Consider the following 18,832-nt stretch of genomic DNA (forward strand, 5'->3'; position numbering starts at 1 on the left):
AAATGACTCACCTACCAATATGATTAGCTTTTTTATTAGCAATCGCTCGGAGATAGTGGAGAGTTTACAGTTATTTTTGCAAAACCGTTCCACTACTTATAGCTCCGTCGCTGAGCTTGTTCCATTTCTAAATCTCGAATCCAGTCAGTCACACCCTATGCATGACGTCTCTCTATGGTTGAATCTATTTTTCCACTTCTAGGGAAATGCTTCACACATGGATTCTCTTTATCTCCCGTCTGCCTATGTTGCATTTTTCCACAGCATATGATTGGTTTTTTTACAAGCATATCACAGGATCTGTGATAGTAGTGAGATAATATCTCAGGGAAGAGTCAGGATATGGGGAACAGTGGTTTACTTAATGTTTACACTCTTATTAAGGGACAAATATAGACACACCTTGTCAACGAGCCAAAAATACATCACCAGTTAATTTGTGTTACGAGATGCCAAATCAATAAGCATTTGTGGTCTGTTACTAGTCTTGTTTACATGTTTATCTACCAACAGAACCTCAACTGTTCAACATGGGTCTTGTTATACAAAGGGTGGAATTTACCATTTAGACCAGACCTGGGCAAAGTGCGGCCCGGGGGCCCCATGCGGCCCTTTGACTGTATTAATGCGGCCCTCGCAATGTCAAAGTATGCTCATGTATAAATGGTTCTGATGCATTAACAAATGTATTTTGTATTTATTAATAATTGTAACATAACTACTTTTTGTGTGTATTTTTTCGAGTATATATTAATCCCTCAAAACATTTTTTATAAGTTAGTTGAAGAAATGGTTTGAAAAAAACTCTTGTATATACAAGAATAAAATTGCATCTTATTATTCTTTATAAAAGTCATGGCCTAATGATGAATGTCCTTTTTTTTAGGGATCTTTTCATCTTTCTTTTTCATTTATGGCCCCTAACAACTTTCACAGAATTTAATGTGGCCCTTGAAGAATTATATTTGCCCACCCCTGATTTAGACCAAACTACACTTCGCTGGCGACACACGTACCATCAATTCCTTTCCTTCGACAGTTATATTTTTACGCGATTCTCTGTATCATTATTTAACCTAAATACTCTCTGTTCCTGTGGCCCAGAGTTTACCAGATGTGATTCATAACTTTATCTTTGGAAAATTAGAAATAACATGGATTTTTATGGTTATATTTGCCTTTTTTCCTTTAAATTTGGAATACTTAAAGGATTTTTTTAAATTTAAATATCGTATAGCTCCTCTAAACGGGATGGAGTCACACTTTCAACTGGCATTATGGTGTCCGATCTCTCTAGCTTTTGTTGGAACACATCTCGCAAGTACACAACTTTGCATGGGCGAAAAACTCTGAGATTATGACCACCAACCACTGTTTTCATTAAGTTAACATGAATAAAAAATGAGAAACTGACGCAACAAAAGCCTTTCTTTTGTTCTGTAAACGAATGCATACATGTCGTATGTGGCAATGGTGCAACAGAGGTTTCAGGAAATTGCAGTTGCACTGTTCTTTTAATGATCGCGCAAGAAACAATCTTGTTAAAATAACTTATTACTGCTTTAATAAACATGTTTGCTTAGCAAATAAGCCTAAAGAAAAATTACCAACTAATTTTCTGATAAAATAATGAAATTACTACAATGTTTATTTCATAGTATCCCTGTTGAATGTAACGGCTGCATGTCAGACTTATTTTTTTTAAAGAAAAAAACAAGTGGCAAAAGTAGCCAAGACTTTCATTACCTCTGTTTACAGTTCATATTTATTTATACGGTTTCCTACTCAAACACTGCAGGTGCCCTGAGAGCAGCTAGCAGTGTTCATGGTCTCTCCACTGTTACCGGTGGAGTTTTGGTCAGTGTGTGGCACTGTTTGTGTTCTCCAGTCAGTTCTTGGAAGAATCTTCCTGGTTCCACTTGTATTCTAATCATCCCGACATCCATCCCGCATTCCCTCGAGAGTGTTTTGTATTAGCCGGCTACATGGAGATTACTGTCATTGTGAGATATGTGACCCCCTTTTTTCCCTGGCTCGCTGGTACACACTCTATAGTCTGTTGGTAATGGATATCCAGAGGGGTTAATCTTTTACTCCCCCACCCTCGCCTCCAAACCCCTGCTGTAGTCCCCCCCCCACCCCTTTCTGCTGGATCTCTTTGTGTCTGCTCCTGCTGAGGTGTCGGCGTCGATGCAGTTTTTAAAAATAAAGAGTGTTTTTTTTCCACTCTCGGCCTACATCTCGAGTGCTGTGATAAAACTGGAAAGTTTGTCTGCGTCAGGCAGTCACAAGACCGAACTCTAGTCAGCCAGACGACTCTCGGGTCATGAGAGACTCCTCGATTTATCCTTCCTTATGACTCATGAGGAGCTGCTCAAGTCTGGTTTTCCCTAAGGGGGGGGGGGCGTTTTTTGAGTGCGTATTGATTCGGTTCTCGTCTCAGGATGTGACCTCTTCTTCATCGTCAGCCGGACCTGACTCGGCATTCTGGGTTCCCCTCTTCATCCTGTTGTTAAACCACCTGATTGGACCCTTGGATCTCATAATAAATCCATGACTGTGCAGAGTCATCTATAATGAGGGTTGACTTTAGGATTACAAGTGTTTTATCTGAATAAATATTGGCTATAAAAGATTTTTTTAAAAATGTTCCAAATTGACCTTGAAGGTGCAGTATTTTATGTTTTAAACTTTTCCTTTTTCCAAATGTTTCGATTGTCGAACGTTTTCAATGGTTTAAAAAAATTCTCTCACTGCAACAGCAGAAGAGTAATATTGAGCGTGTGACTGCTGCCATCTACTGGCTGTAGACAGGAACGACTACAAAATCCAACGTCTACTGATACTGAGAATGGGTGAAGAAAAAAGAATCAGATTCCATCAAATTCTCACGTCTACTTACTGTATATCTGTACATCAAATAGCCAGCAATCATTAATGGAGAGCTTGGTTGATATATAATATATTATAATATGATATATTTATATGCTTTTAATATGCATTAACACAGTAATTGTACAAGATCATAGATAAATAAAATGTTCATCTATACACTACGATCTCAGAGTGTCAGGATGTTGAGATCAAGTCTAATGTAGTAATTGTACATTTAAAAACAATGTTTAATTTTGTCACTGTAGTTCTGAAAATATGAGAAGAAACAAAAGTACTATTCATCTAGTTTGTATTGTGTTAGTTTAAAGATGTAGTAAGAAGTTGATGATACAATGTGTGTTCGACTGAAAGAAGTAGAAATAAAGTAGTCGTACTAGATAAAGTAGTGGATTTACTAGCAAACAGAAGTAGTATTTAGTAATGGAAAATACTACTCGGTAAGAAGAAACTTGAATAAAAAGAAAAGTAATTAAGAGAAATAAATCTGTAATGGTTATTCAGTACACAAAATAAAATTATGTATTTACAGTTTATAAAAGGTAGTAAACAATAAAGATGGATATAACTTTATTGATCCATGATGCTATAGTAGTTAAAGTTGTAACCCCAAGAAACAAAAAAAAGAAGAATAAATATAGTAGTAAAAACAAAGGTTTTTACAGACATCAATTAAGGATGTATTGACATGAAGTTGTCAAAAGGAAAGTACACATGATGGACGTAAAATAGTAGTAATAGATGGTAGTTAGACATCGTCATGTACAACAAAATATTGTGATACTAGTAGAAATAGTTGGACAAGTAGTAGCAAGAAAAGATGTGGTACCTAACCGAAAGAAGTAGCCATAACTGTCAAGTAGTATTAGTAATTGGAACCCAATGCAGAAGAAGAAGGAGAGACTATCAGGCTGCGCTCAAACATGTCAACATGCTCAAAGACTTTTCTTTAGTTTTTATTTGTGCAATCATCTGAAATTCAGAGAAGCTCTTCCCAATCTCTACTATGATCAGTGTAGTGTCAGTTACAAGCTTCTTTTTCAGTCGTTTTTTTTAGTCCACTTCTCTGTTTTGCAGTGTTATTCCTTTAACCTTGTCTCGGTGCCACATAACCTTCATCTCCAGACTGTAGGTTGACTTTTTAGTCCATCATTTCTATACCCTGGAGATTTCTGCGTCTCCTTAGGGTATATTAATCCTTGACTTCCGTGGAATACCTGAGCCCATATATATATACATATATATACTGCGTGTCCATCAGAAGCCCTTGTTAACCACCTCTGGGAGAAGCGTGTTCTGGTCATGTTCCACGGGCCTGCCGCATGAAAACCTAAGTGTGGATCATGTAAATGTGTGGGGGGGGTGCTGCAGTTATGTCGCAGTAATGCCCCCATCTTTATGCTGGAGTACGGCTGCAGATTAGAGAAACCCCTCCAACCTCCCAGTCCACCGGGCCGCATTCGCTTGGTATCAGCCGGTAATTCCTCATTGTTGCAGCTGCTATTCCGGCTCCGCGGGGAGTCTTACTGGTCCTGGCGTCTCCATCTCATCCCCAAGTAAAGGAGAAAAGGCTGTGCTTTATTGTGTCTGCGAGCACACACACACACACACACACACACACACACACACACACACACACATGCACGGACGGCTTAGGAGCTGCTACCCACTGCGATTCCGCCCGGTTTAATGTGTGCGCCGCTCCGAGGAGACGGAGTGAGGGAGGTCCATCAAAAGCCCATCCAGAGATGCAGTAATCCCTCGTGGGATCAATAGCAAAGGTGCAGCCGCACGCCCGAGCATCACGTCCGCGGATGAGGGGGAAGTTAAACAGCACAAGATAGTCATCTCGCGCCAACTTAAAGTGACATGTGTGTTGTTGTTTTTTTTTGTCCGTCGCCGCCATCACTGATAATAACAGGGATTAAGTCTCAGAGGACAAGAAGGTGAGTGTAAAGATAAAGGGTGGAAGTGAAGAGGAAAGCTGTTTACAAACCGATACGCTGGAAAACACGGATCAACCCTTCACTCCCGCTGCAGAACTGTTGTACTCATGGTCACGGAAACACAAAAATGTATAAAACACGTGAATAAAATAATAATGCGAGTGATCAATAATCTGGTAAATCATCACAGAATTATTATTATTTATAATAAGATATAGTTTTTGTTTTAAGAGCGTTAAAAATTGTTTTATATTAAGTCATAAAAACTATATTATGAGAAATAATTTGTAATGTTTAAAAACATTTTTAAATAAACTTAAAGTCTGATCAAATAATACGAAAAGAAAATTAAAAATTGTATTTGAATTCGATAAAAAAATATGGATTTAACTTTGAAAAAACTGTAATTCAGTTTTTTAAATAAGGATTGAATTAAAATATTTTAGGCAAGTAATTACCTTATTTTTTATATTCTTTTTTAATTTCCATTTATGCTTAATGTGTTTATGAGGAGAACAAAAATATTCTAGTAGTTATGAATATTTTGTTTTTAAATGAAAAAGGAAATAAACTTTTCCTTGTTTAGAAAAAACTGAAAAAAAGTTAATAACCAAGATGTATTTTAAATAAAAAAATCAATTATTTTATGTACTGGACCCTTATTTTGGAGATATTTTGCAAGTGTGTATTTTCATTTTGCATTAAGGAAATAGTTGTTTGATAGATGATGTTTTTAAAAGGCAGAAAATTGAAAATTCAAGCTTTTTAAACATTATTTTTGTGGAAAAATGTATGGATTTCTTTCCCTTGATAAAGTCTCAACAATCAAGTTATCGTCATATCGTCAACTTCCGTCTTTTACTGCGTTTATTCTTTTTTAAAACTTGGTTATCCTTGTTATCACATGTCAAAGTGACGCTATCATCTTGTTACGAGTAGTCGTCGGGTTCAGGGTTTCATCCCGACGAACGAGGCTGTCCTCGACATCACAATCACGGCGTCTCTTCCGTGTCAGTGATTATGATGAGATGAGCTTCACAGCGACGGTTCTATAACTGGCTGTAAAAAGCAACCCCCCCTCTGGTCCCCCCCTCTGGTGCCCCCCTCCTCCTCGATTCTTCACGGAGGGCCAGCGAACCCGTGGCTGCGTCCAGGAATAATGACGGGCTGCTGAAAGGTCAGCCCACTTTAATTGAGTCGCAGCGCGGTCGGTGGTGAAGTGATGACATTTTTCAGTTCAGTCACAAGTATGAGGTCAATTCTCCGGCGGCGAGAAAAGATCACAAAAAAAAATGTGCTGTGGCATTTTTAAAATATCACCGCATTGTTATGCGACGCCGCTTTGTGCGTTTATCGTGTTGTCATCGTTGAAGGGTTGAATGAAAAGGTCTCACTTCCGTCTGATACCGCTTGTGTTTTTACTCGTCTCTCCGCCCTGACTGCACTCTCTTCTTCATCTCCGAATACTCTTCACCACCATTTCCAGTTTGAAACTTTATTTATTTTATTTTTTTTCAGAAAATTCTTCAGCTACTTCCTGAGAAGATCTACAGCCGATGGCAGTTCCACAGTATAGGTATGTATTAAACCTCAGAGGACTCTTGTTAATTTCCCTCACACTCGTAATTCACCCGCATGTCGTCAACCTGCTTAAAGATTACGATTCGAGTCGACGTACTTCGTCATTAAGTGTTCGAACACATTATAGGTTCGTATTAATAAGCAATGTGCCGCCGACTGAATGAACTGAGCCGTCAAGAGTCTTTTACTGATGTTTATTAACAGCGTAGAACTGAATTATAGAGACAATAAACGGCATAAGTTCGCTGAAAAGTTAGAGAAGATTACTACAGTTTTTACAAATGCACATAAAAGGAAATAAACAAACCTATTTTCCTCCCTTTCACCTGGTGGGGTTACCAAGTGGGCACTCCTGGTCGAGTTTGTAAAATTATATCCATCTTTCAAAAATCACACAGACCCAAAAAAGTACAACTTCCGGGGTAAAGGTTTTCAAAATAAAACGACGAATAAATAAAAGCATTTAAAACCCTTGCATTTACAAGCACAGCTACAGAGTTGGTATTCGGGAAATGAAGATTCAATGTTACTCAAAACTTTTTTATTTCTTGCTGAAAAGAAAAATCAACTTCCTGTTTAACTACTATGGTTTTTTGTTGTCATATTTTAGGCTTTGAATATTAAATAATAAATGCTGTTATCGGGGAGGCTTCAATGTTTTTAATTTTACGTGTTGCTGCTTTAATTTAAATGTAATTTAATCTCTTTTTTTTATATATTAATTGATTTTTTTGAGAAATGCTTAAATAATTAATTTACGTTTAAGTTTATATTTGCTCTTCTTATCATTTTGAAAAAGGCAGCTTCAATAAAAGTTTTTTTTAAGTGTTCCACATATATGTTTAAGACACGTATAATAAGCAAAAAATTCTTTAACTATTTTTGAAAATAACTCAACTTTCCACTTTGACCCTTTTTTAATCTAAACCCCCTTAACGTGGAATAAAAATCCTGCATTATATGATGATAAATGAGGTACATTGGCAGGAAATCAATGTGTCTTTAATGACCTGTTATTCTGAATTAAATCAAAGTTTAATGAAGAATATATTTACTCTTAAATCTCTCTTTATGTCAATTACTCCTGCCTAATCTTTTTTGAATTGAATATTGTCACTGGAAGTATTATTTAATTCTCTGTATTGTGTATCACTTCTGAACGTTTAACCCCAAAGGTCAAGAATGCGAGTGTTTTTGTCTCAATTATTTCAAAGAACCCAGCAGATAAACAGACTTCTCTGAACAATTCGTTCTCTCAACCGAGACCCGCATCTATGTTCTGGTACGAAAAGCTCCGACGTGAAGCGTTTTAACCTCACTTACCGAGTTCATTTAAAGATTCCCACGCGTTCCAATCGAATCTCGGCAGGTCAAAAAAGACTTGTCTAATAACTCCCCCCCTCGAATCAATGCTTCATCCGAGAGTCGCCCGTCTTCCCAGGATCCACTTTAACCCGTCATTACTCCCTTAATGGCCGAGCCGCCATCAGATGTCATCACCGACTGTCACGCCCTCTGAAGAAATGCCGTCTGGAGCCATCAGGGTCTCGTTCTGTCGCACAAGCCTCTCTTCAGCAATCAGAGCCGTGTCTCATCTGATCACAGAGGAAGTTCTGATGGCCTTCTGGTGCCGACCGTGGTTAATTTTCATCAGACGAAATGAAGGATTAGTTCGGCGGCGTCGCTAGTCAAGGTCGCCACGGTCGAGCTGCTCTTGCAATCCTATGAGGGAGTCTCTTGACTTTGTTTTGTGTTTGCAGGTTCTATTCTCAAAAAGCTACTTCACACTGGAAACTCGTTTAAGGTAAATTGTTTTATTGTTTTGAAATAAATATTCTTGAATAAAAATAAAAAGAAAGTAATGCTTCTTCTTTTGATTGTCAAAAGCTTCACATGAGCGTTTTTTTTTAAAGTAAAATAAAAGTAAAGTAAAATAGTTAATATTTAAAATAAATGATATAGAGAAAACAAGCATGTTTTTCTTCAAATACATCTGTCTACATCTACGTCTGTTAAATATATTCTTATGCTTTGGAAAATCATATTAAAATACACTTACAACTAGTTTTTATTAAATAATAATAGGACGAAAACCCTTTAAATGATTAAAATAAAAAAAGTAAAATTCATGATTTAACTTTATTTATTGTTATTAGTTGTTTTTTTTTGACAGAACAAGAGCCTTTGTCTTGTTTTATAAACAAGTATGCATTTGGCAATCAGGCAACAGAGGGGTTTCGACAATGGTGTAGCATTTTTCTGACACTAGGGGGAGCCATTAACAATATTTTTAAATGTAGTATTTATAAAGGCGAAAAAAGATGGATATATAAAAAAAAGATGCATTAACTTAAGAAATGAGTAAAGAGAAATATAAATTGAAGGTAAAAAGGACAGATTTAGAAGTTTTTTTATTTTTATTTATTAATATTTTAACGTGAATAGTTATTTAATTTACTGCTCCCACGTATAAAAAAAAGATTGATCTCACTTTGTTTCAAAACCTCTTTTTTTGTTGCATATTATGGTATTTTTATAGATTAATTTCAACTTTTCTGTTGTTAAAAAGCTTCTCCTAGTTTTGGGATGTACAACAGTAAATCCAGAGGAGCTCGAGTGAATAAGAACCACAAATATTTGCACAAAAAGATCGATTTTTCTCTTCTTTTCTCACGATAATGTTGTCTAACGCTGCAGATCCGATGCGAGGGCATCCGTCTCTTCCTGCTGTGGCTGCAGGCCTTGAGAGACAACTGTGCTGAGGAGCAGTTCCTCATCTTCGCCTGCCTGGTGCCAGGCTTCCCCGCTGTGCCCTCCAGCAGAGGACTCTGCACCCTCGACACCATCATCTACAACCCCTTCTCCACGTCTCCAGATGGTGAGAAGTCCTACAGCCACGTCTTCATCGACCCATCATCCATGATGACACTTTAGCTTTAGCCTCCCCTGTCATGGCTAACACATTGTTGTTGATCATGAACATTAAATAGGGATATAATTGCATATATTTGGGGTTCATTTTGATTTCCTATCAGCCAAAGTGGTGCCTGAGGAGATAACGCCGCTGGTTCCAGCTGTGACGGGGGAAAAAGTCGCAGATGACCAGACATGCTTCGTCCTGGAAACCCTCCTCAAGTACATGGTCATCCAGGTAAACTTATTTTTCTCAAAAACCTTCTGAAGACTTTTTTTTCTACTGGAAAAAATATTTTGGTAGCATTGCCTAAAATCATCTTCAAACCCTGATACCTAAATTAATTAAAAGATAATTGTTATCGAAGTAGTTGTCCAGGAGGTGATTGTCCGATAATATGCTAGTGATATGTCAATCAAACTGCCTTCGACCATGTAAAAAAAAAAATCTGTCCACTTGGAGTCACTGCCTAACACTGTCTTGAAGAACATCTACCCTACCTTTAGCCAGCTGCTACTAGTGTCTGTTGACAATGAATTATTGAATCTGATGATAAGATATGTATTATGATACAGCGGCGACAATACGCTTGTATTATAGTAACAAGGATATATATTTAGTAGTATTGTCGGGTACTTGACTCTGGTGTTTCAGTATTTACAGACCACATGACTCTTGACAGAGTCGTAACTGCTTTTATTTGTTTTGTAACCAAAATATGTCCAAACATCAGCTTTAAAATCAGCTGGAGTCGACTGTATCCTCTCATCCTCAGTCATTGCCAGAAGATTTTCATGCGCTTTGTGACCCTGGTCTGGAAAAGCGTTTTACAAATAAAAAAGACTTACTTACTTACTTACTTTAACTGCAGAGCCCATAGTGACTACTGCCATCTAGTGGCCTGGAGTTTATTGCAACACACCATATTTGGATGTTAATAATATTTATTTAAATAAAATGAACATATCTTAATCGATACAGTGCTGTTGAGTATCGATAGAGTATCGTGAAAAAAAATATTGTGATAAATTAGTGTATAGATAATTTTTTTCACTAAAGACAAAGTGTTAGAATTTATAAAATGGGATGTTGCAACTATAACAATTTCTCTTCGCCCTTGTTCATGTGTTCAGGCTTCCAGCTTAGAGTGGAAGAACAAGGAGATCCAGGACACGGGCTTCAGGTTCCTCTTCACCCTTTTTAAGAAGTACTACCTTCCGCATCTCTTCCCCTCCTTCACCAAACAAACCAACCTCTACAAACCACTCTTAGGTGAGCACACATCTCCACGATTTTAGTTCTAAAACATCTTAAATCCCAATCTCTTCCCATCAGACCTGCCCCATCACAGACCCAAACCCTTGTACGTGCCGGTGACCCGCAACAACGAGAGCACCTTCTGCACCAGGGACCAGTACCTGGCCCCGCGGGTGGCCTTCATCACCTGGTTGGTCACCTTCTTCCTGGAGAAGAAGTATGTCAGCAGCAGCGCTGCGGCGCAGAGCGCCAAGAACGGCACCGAGGTCATTCCCAAACTCATTCAGGTGAGTCTTAACTCTGCCTCCCCTGGTGGCGACCCGGGTTGGGGGACGGACTTGTGATGGACTTGGGGGTTCAGAGACTATAAATAATGAAAGAAAAAAAAAACCCACTCATTTTAAATCTATTTTTGGTCAGAAACGACACAATAATAACACTTTGAGGGATGTATTTTGGGTTCTATCAGACTGTCACTGCGGGCGGTAGCAGCCAGGAGAAGACGGCTGAGGGGGATCCAAACGGGCCAGCGGGGGAGCCGGAGAAGAGCCACTCCAACAGCAGCACTTTGTCGGATCGACGGGCCAGCGATTCCAGTTTGTGTAGCATCGAGGAGGAGCACCGCTTCGTTTACGACATGGTGCAGGGCATCCTGCTGTCCACCCGGGACAACGTCAACTTCGTGAACGAGGTCTTCCACCAGGTGCTCACTCGTTACTTTGCCTCCCCCTAGTGGTCGCTCGACGTATCTGCTTGAATATATGTGTGAATGGATTTGTTTTTCGGTCAGGCGTTCCTGCTGCCTTCGTGTGAAGCGTCGGCGGCCAGGAAGGTGATCAAAGTGTACAGGAAGTGGATCCTCCTGGAGAAGCCCAACTTCATGACGGAGCCGGAGAAGAGTCGGAGGGACGACGAGGTGGACGACGGCGCCGAGCAGGTTCTCAACCGGGAGACCAGCAGCATCATGCAAGTGCAGGTGAAGTCCAGCAAAATAAGAAGAGAGGTTTTTTTTGGGTTTTTTTTAAACTGTTATACGTCGTGTAGGTGTTGCAGAGTCACGGGCACAAGCGGACGTCCAGTTGGGGAAGGACGTACTCCTTCAGCAGCGCCATCAGTCGAGGTTTCCTGACGGAGGAGCAAAACAGGGACATCAAGGCTGGCATCCAGCCGACACTACAGGTCTGGTTGACGCTGAATTATTTTTTTCCTAATTTAATTCGGCAGAAGATAATCACTGTCTGTGCCCGTAGGTGTTCCTGACCAACTCCTCGAACGTCTTCCTGCTGGAGCCGTGTCAGGACGTTCCAAAACTCCTGGAGAACCAGGTGGAGGTGTGCAAGTGCGTCCTCAGCATCTACCGGCACATGATCATGGAGCACAGCATGAACACGCAGACATGGTCAGTGGATTCCCTTTGCTTAATATCCCAGTAATATTTCAGTTAATTCAACCTGTCTTCGTGTTTGTTTTTACCTCCTTTCTCTGTCTGACTGCGCCCTCTAGGGAGCAAATGTTGCAAGTACTACTGAGGATAACGGAAGCTGTGATGAAAAGACCACAAGAAAACCAAAGAAAGGATTCTTTTGCCGAGAATTTGGCCTCGATTCTTTTTAAGGTGAGTCTTTAGGACATATTTTGGTTTGCAAAACAAATGAAAGCGGTTGAGACTTTGTCAAGAGTCATGTGGTCTGTAAACACTAGAGTCAAGTACCTGACAATACTACAAATATAGAATAGAATAGAATAGAATAGAAAACGTTTATTCATCCCCAGAGGGGAAACACACTTTTACAACAGCAGCAGCAGGACAATGAAGATAAAGTGCATGGAAAAAAAGAAATAGTAAAGAGATAATAAAATAAAATAAAACAATCTTAAAAATATACAAATTATTTACAGTATTAGAAAATAAGAACTATTAACAGAATAAAATTAAGTAAAATTAAATAAAAATTAAATAAAATTAAATAAAATAAAATAAAATTAAATTAAATTAAATTAAATACAAATTAAATTAAATTAAATTAAATTAAATTAAATTAAATTAAAATAAAATAAGATAAAAACAAAAAATAAAAACACACGAGAAGAAAAACACTACGGATTAGCATCAGGATATTTAAAGTAAAGAGTTAAATATCCTGACACCAGTTGGGATGAAGGACCTTCTATAACGTTGAAGGACCTTCTATAAAAATTAATATATTCACGTTCCTACAGTATTACAATACTTCACAATACATCATATCTGTTCCTCGTTTTTTTAGTGATGCATTTCGTATCACCAGATAATTTCCAATACAAACCTGTACTATTAAGGACCTGGAATAGAAAAACAGTTCCCATATAACCTTAATTTTAAACTATTATTACATTTTATATTAAGATCATAGTCAATAAAAGGTGCATAAACCAGTGAACTTTACCTTTTAATAACTTGGGTCTTAAGAAACCTTCTTTAGTCATCACATTTTTTTTTTTTAAACATTTACAAAAAAGGGGAAATAAAATAGGTTAAGTCTGAGTTGATGTCTCGTCCCACAGACCATCATCGTGGCGTGGGTGCGAGCCAACCTGTGCGTGTTCATCTCCCGCGAGCTGTGGGACGAGCTGCTGGCCGTTCTCTCCTCGCTCACCTACTGGGAGGAGCTGGTCACCGAGTGGGCCAGCATCATGGACTCGCTGACGGCGGTGCTGGCTCGCTCCGTCTACGGCCTGGACATGTCCAACCTGCCGCTGGAGAAGCTCAGCGAACAGAAGGAGAAGAGGCAGCGGGGACGTGGTAAGGAGGAGGAAGAAAGTTAAAAAAAAAAAGACACAATTCAACATGTCCTGCCCATTTTAGTAGCGGTGTTGAAAAAATATCATATATTATAATTTTAATTAATTTAATTAGAATATTCATGGTTATTTTATGATTAATATTTTTATATGCTTTTATTTACAACTAACATGCAAATATTCACAGCATTTGTTCCTTTTTTGTTGCAATTAAACTTCCGGCCGCTAGATGGCAGCATTAATTACATGCCCTGCAGTTTAAAAAGCAATAAATTTCTGCTGATGACTGGGGACAAGAGGATATAATCGACTCCAGCAGCTATAAAAGCAGATGTTTAAACATATTCTGGTTCACTCATTATGGGTTCAGCAGTTAAAGGAATATTAAAATCCCTTGAGATCCCGGCGATGACTGAGGACGAGAGGATACAGTCAAATCCAGCAGCTTTTATAGCTTATGTTTGGACATATTTTGGTTTCAACAAATGAAAGCAGTTACAACTTCATCAAGAGTCATGTGGTCTGTAAACACCAGAGTCAAGTACCCGACAATACTACAAATATATTCACGTTCCTACAGTTTTACAATACTTCACAATACATCATATCAGTTCCCCTTTTTTTTTAAGCGATGCTTTTCGTATCACCAGATAATTGCCAATACAAACCTGTACTATTTAGGACCTGAAATAGAAAAACAGTTCCCATATAACCTTAATTTTAAACTATTATTACATTTTATATTAAGATCATAGTCAATAAAAGGTGCATAAACCAGTGAACTTTGTCTTACCTTTTAATAACTTGGGTCTTAAGAAACATATATTTGACATGGTTATCTAACACGGGACTTTTTGACCCTGGTCAAGTGTCTAGCTAAAGCGGGACCCAGGGGCCACAGGTGGCCCTTTATCTGTTCTTCTGGTCTTTCATGATGTCTAAGAGAAACTATAAAAACTGTTTAAAATGTTCCAGTTGATTGAGATTCAAGACATGATTGATTCTTGTATTTTGTTTCTAAGACCTGACATGACTTATCTTTAAGATTTAATATTGACCAATAAAGATGTCAACGTTTGAGATAAGATGATAGTTAGTTTGGTGAAGGGCAAACGCATTATTAAGATAAATAAGATAAATTGAGCCTCAAAGAATAAGGGGACAATATATACAGTATATATATAATATATACTTCCTGTTTGGTAAATATACATTTAGTTTTGTGTACATTTCCGTTCATCAGGTGTGATCCCGGACATGCAGAAGGCAGCAGCCGTGGCTCGCTCCTTCTCTCTCAGCTGGAGAAATCAGGGCGAACAAGGGGGACCCGGAGCCACGGAGCCCATGAGGGTCCGGTCCGCCACCACCTCAGGGGCCCCCGGCGTGGAAAAGGCTCGCAACAACGTCCGCCAGAAGGCATCTGGTGAGCAGAAACGACACTTTTAATCAGAAGGATTTTCAGTCAGAACTCTAATCATCTTAGTCCTTTCATCGGGCGACACGTCTTGACATCTCCAGCTTATCTGAAGCATCAAGGGTATGTGAAAGCCTTCAGGACGGGGCTGTGTGTACAGGAGTCCAGGTGCTGCTGAAAGGCCAAACATCGCACACAAAGAAGCGCAGCAGATGGCGCTCATTGTTCCCCGCATGTGTCGCTGACCTGCGTCAACATGTTTCCATGTCAGGCTTTCAGGAAAAAAGCGTGTCACAGTGTGGCTTTGGACCCGTCGCTGTCACCTGTACAGTCAGTACACACAGACGGACCGTCTTATCTGATGGTGGCGGCGAGGCAGGATAAATGAGACGTCGACTGCAGTAGAGACGGAAATAGATGGAGCTGGAGCTTGATTTTTAAACTAGGAAGTGGTAAAAATATCGACTTGATTTTAAACCATCTTTTGTGGCCACGTCGTGAAGCGAAAAAAAAGATGGAGGTCGACTTTTCGATCAATTTCTTCAGCACCTCAACTCGCGCTCTATCTCACCAAACACAATTTAGCCCCTAAATTATACTGACAGAACATAACACAGACACGTCGGCAACAATGAAAACCAGATTAAAGTGCTGTAAGAGTAAATAAAGGGTGTCAAAGAGGCCAGAATCATTTTGCCGGGCGGAACAAAATGTATATTTACCAAACTGTAACAGTGATATTATTTATTTATGAATTATTATTCTCAGAGGATACATTTAATTACATCTAAATTATTTCGGTGTTTTGGCGACATAGCTCAGGTGGATCAGATTCTGTTTCGAGACACTATACCCTGATTGCTTCTGATGGTGCGTCGCAGCCTACTGCCATCATTGTGTAAATAGGTGATAATGGTTATAAGTCACTTTGGTAAAATAGTGTCTCTTGAATGGTTGAATGTTTAATTTTTTACATCAATAAGCTTTGTTTCTTATCTTATTTTGATTTCTGATGGAAAAGTACCACGCTTAATTTATGTTATCATATTTACCGACCAATTATATCATTTATTATATTATTTTAGCCGGTGTTTTAATCACTGCCTTTGTGAGACGGCAATCTGGGAGTCGATGAATGAGTGAACGTAATCCCGACCTTAAGCTACGGTAACTCTTGTAGTTAGATAAATCATGTCTTGTGAAACTGCAACGTAATTATTATGGTGTATTAACAGCTCTGTGCCTCAAGATGGATTCAGACAAACATAAAACCGTTCTTTTTTTTCTTACTCATGCAAGTACAACGTGTGACTTTTAAACCAGATCTGATTTCTATTCTTTGTTTAAGTGAAAGTGTTCAGTTAGATTCTTAGCCTGATGAAAACACTGGCATCTTTATAGATGATACCAACTTGAATTTGAGCCAAGCATCTGACGTGGCACATGAAATTACTTGTCGGGTCGCATAGATGGGGTAAATAAAAGCAATGTTTTTATACCGTTTATGGCACCGGCACTATTTCAAAACCATCAGTTTATCCGCTCAAAGCTGCCCAGTGTCTCACTAATATAAAAACATACAGCATCACTCTTATGACCTTTTAATCCTGATCCTGAATCGGAAATCTTTAGACTCCTTGCGGAAACATCCTCCATTTTGTTTACGTTCAGATCCAGTTAACATCCACTATACGAGTGTGCAAACAAAGCCCGACATGAAACAAAACGCTTCAGCCCCCCCCCCCCCACACACATCCTTTCTTTTGCCTAATTGCATTTCTGCCAGATTGATCTTCAAAGGACACACTTCCTCCTCCCTCCTGCTTCTCCTCGAGACCTCCACATCAATCGCTCGCCGCTTTTTGGATAGTTTCATTAAGAGTGTAATTAACGCTCATTAATATGCATCGATGGGAAGAAGTGGCGGCAGGCGGCTGCAGCCGAGGCGATGAATCTCTTCCCGGCTGAGAAAAAGGCTTGTAATTAAAGCAGGGGCTGAGAGAGGAGAACAGAACCCGGGCCTCTTTGAGATTACGTCTCAAGTGCTATCCAGGCAGCGTTGAGGACTTCATCGTATCTGGGCTCTGCCTCGCTCATGCAAATGTAAACTAATATTGTTACGAGATTTGGATCGTAGGAGGAGAAGAAGAAGAGAAGACTTCATCACGCCTCGCGTCAATCACGGCCGGTCGCTCGCCATGAAGGCATTGATCTCATAAAGTTACTTCTAAACAAGTATCATCTCGTGATTTAGGATTTTATACTCATGTGGGAATGTAAACGGGGCTTCTAACCAGTGTGTACCTGGTTACATGACGAAGATTTATGATATTTCTCCATCGCAGTTGCGCTATCCAACCACTAGAGGGATTCCATTCAAGCACCTCCTAATACCATTAAATCAAATACATTTTGATCAAATTGAACAAAATGAAAGAGGATTAGGTAAAAAGAAAACTGTACTACAGTACAGTCATATGGAAGTTGTTTGTTCGATTTTATGTCGTGAGCAGCAGTTGTTTGAAGCCACAAAAGTGTATATATTTATTTTATTTTAAACCTTCTTGAATCTAGATTAAACTCCAGAACTCCACCAAAATGTAACCAAAACCCCCCCTTTGTCCCTTTTTTTTAACAATTCCTCAAAATTTCTTGAAACGCTTAAGAGTTCTTTTACTAACGTATCCTCTCTGGATGTGAATAAAGTAGACTCTGAGATTCATCGTCAGTGATCCAGGAGATCATAAAGTAGAACCAGTAGCTCAAGCGACTCCTCAAGAGGATTGTCTAGAGTTTTTGCCATGTTCAAGTAGGAGGAGGTCCTGGGTCAGACCCCAGAATATTTCCTTTGACCTGGGACGTCATAATGAAGCTCAAAACCTTTTTTTTTTTTGCACTTTACACATATTCATGGACCAGACTTCAAGGTTTGGCAGATAAATAAGGCCAAAATAAATGGTAAAAACTGGAATAAAACTCATATTAGTGCTTGGAAAATACAAACTTCGCTCCAGAACAAGTTAGAGAAATCTGGTGGGGTTTTTTTTGTTGTTTTTTTAGTAAAGCACCTTTCAGACTCTCCTAAACAAATCTATGGAAACTGTTCATTCCTTAACCAAGGGTTTTTAAGGCCTAGCACCAGTCTATCGTAAATTGAATGAACTGTTTCTGTCACCGTTTCCTTATTTCAACCTCTATTTCCAAACTTTTCATTATATATTTAGAACCTTTTTTTCATCCAAAGGACTTTCCAGAGTTGCCAGATTGTGTACAAATGAACTTTTCTTCTCACTGAACTCTGGCTTCTTTTCCCTACTATTCCCCCTTTTCCTCTCCTCTGTCTCTCCGTCTTCTCCTCTGGAAGCTAAGCGAAGCCAGTCCATAAGCAACTGTGTCCATCTGTACGAAGCTATGCCCGCTACTAAAAGTGTGCCTATGCTGCTCCACACTGTCTTGCCTGGTATCTCTTCTGGTAACTCTGCTTGCTCTCACAGACTCTCAGGTAAACTCTCTTTCACTTCTTTCATCCCTTCTTCTTCCAAAAATGCCATCAAAACTCATCCATTTTTTTTTTTTGTGTGTTATGTTTCTCTTCTTTTGGTTATAATGATTAAGACTGTTTTTTTTGTTTTATCCTAGACGTAGAAGAGTGTCAGCTGTCGGAATGTGGCGCGGAGGAGGAGCTGGGAAGTGCGGAGAGTCCACTTCCTCGCAGCAGCAGCACCTCCGACATCACCCAGCAGATGTCCGAGACCCTGCCAGGTACTGAAGACCAAACATCTCTTCAAGCGTAGATTCTCTTGTGCCGTGTCTCAACATCGTGCACTGCTTTACAGTACACTGTCAGACAGTGCACTTACTTGCGTCTCAAATCAAAACAAGTTGCTACACACTAACAGGAAATGACTCGACAGCTTCTTCTTCTACTACTTTTTAAGGCTGATTTCAACCAGCAGTTGGAACACTATCCTTGTCAGCAAAAGAAACATGTTATTAAGTTGTGTTTTATTGTGTTATTATTGTTGACGTGTTCTTTTGCGGTAATGT

General features: G+C 39.1%; 1 protein-coding gene across 3 annotated transcripts in view; it reads left to right on the forward strand.

Annotated features, from left to right (window-relative positions):
* Positions 1-18,832, forward strand: part of ralgapa2 (Ral GTPase activating protein catalytic subunit alpha 2) — a 121,132-nt gene that overhangs the window by 19,428 nt on the left and 82,872 nt on the right. For 2 of the 3 annotated variants that reach the window (XM_087780491.1, XM_087780492.1), the window contains exons 4-18: positions 6,357-6,414; positions 8,180-8,223; positions 9,117-9,297; positions 9,455-9,570; positions 10,467-10,605; positions 10,669-10,877; positions 11,060-11,293; positions 11,381-11,566; positions 11,635-11,769; positions 11,841-11,989; positions 12,094-12,205; positions 13,135-13,372; positions 14,615-14,794; positions 18,150-18,287; positions 18,425-18,547. In XM_087780491.1, coding sequence (XP_087636617.1) covers positions 6,357-6,414; positions 8,180-8,223; positions 9,117-9,297; positions 9,455-9,570; positions 10,467-10,605; positions 10,669-10,877; positions 11,060-11,293; positions 11,381-11,566; positions 11,635-11,769; positions 11,841-11,989; positions 12,094-12,205; positions 13,135-13,372; positions 14,615-14,794; positions 18,150-18,287; positions 18,425-18,547 — 2,242 coding nt within the window. The remainder of the gene's footprint in view (positions 1-6,356; positions 6,415-8,179; positions 8,224-9,116; positions 9,298-9,454; positions 9,571-10,466; positions 10,606-10,668; positions 10,878-11,059; positions 11,294-11,380; positions 11,567-11,634; positions 11,770-11,840; positions 11,990-12,093; positions 12,206-13,134; positions 13,373-14,614; positions 14,795-18,149; positions 18,288-18,424; positions 18,548-18,832) is intronic. The other variant, XM_087780493.1, reaches the window with a different exon arrangement.

This window comes from Callionymus lyra, chromosome 18 (genome assembly GCF_982586985.1).
Source record: "Callionymus lyra chromosome 18, fCalLyr1.hap1.1, whole genome shotgun sequence".
Taxonomy (NCBI): domain Eukaryota; kingdom Metazoa; phylum Chordata; class Actinopteri; order Syngnathiformes; family Callionymidae; genus Callionymus; species Callionymus lyra.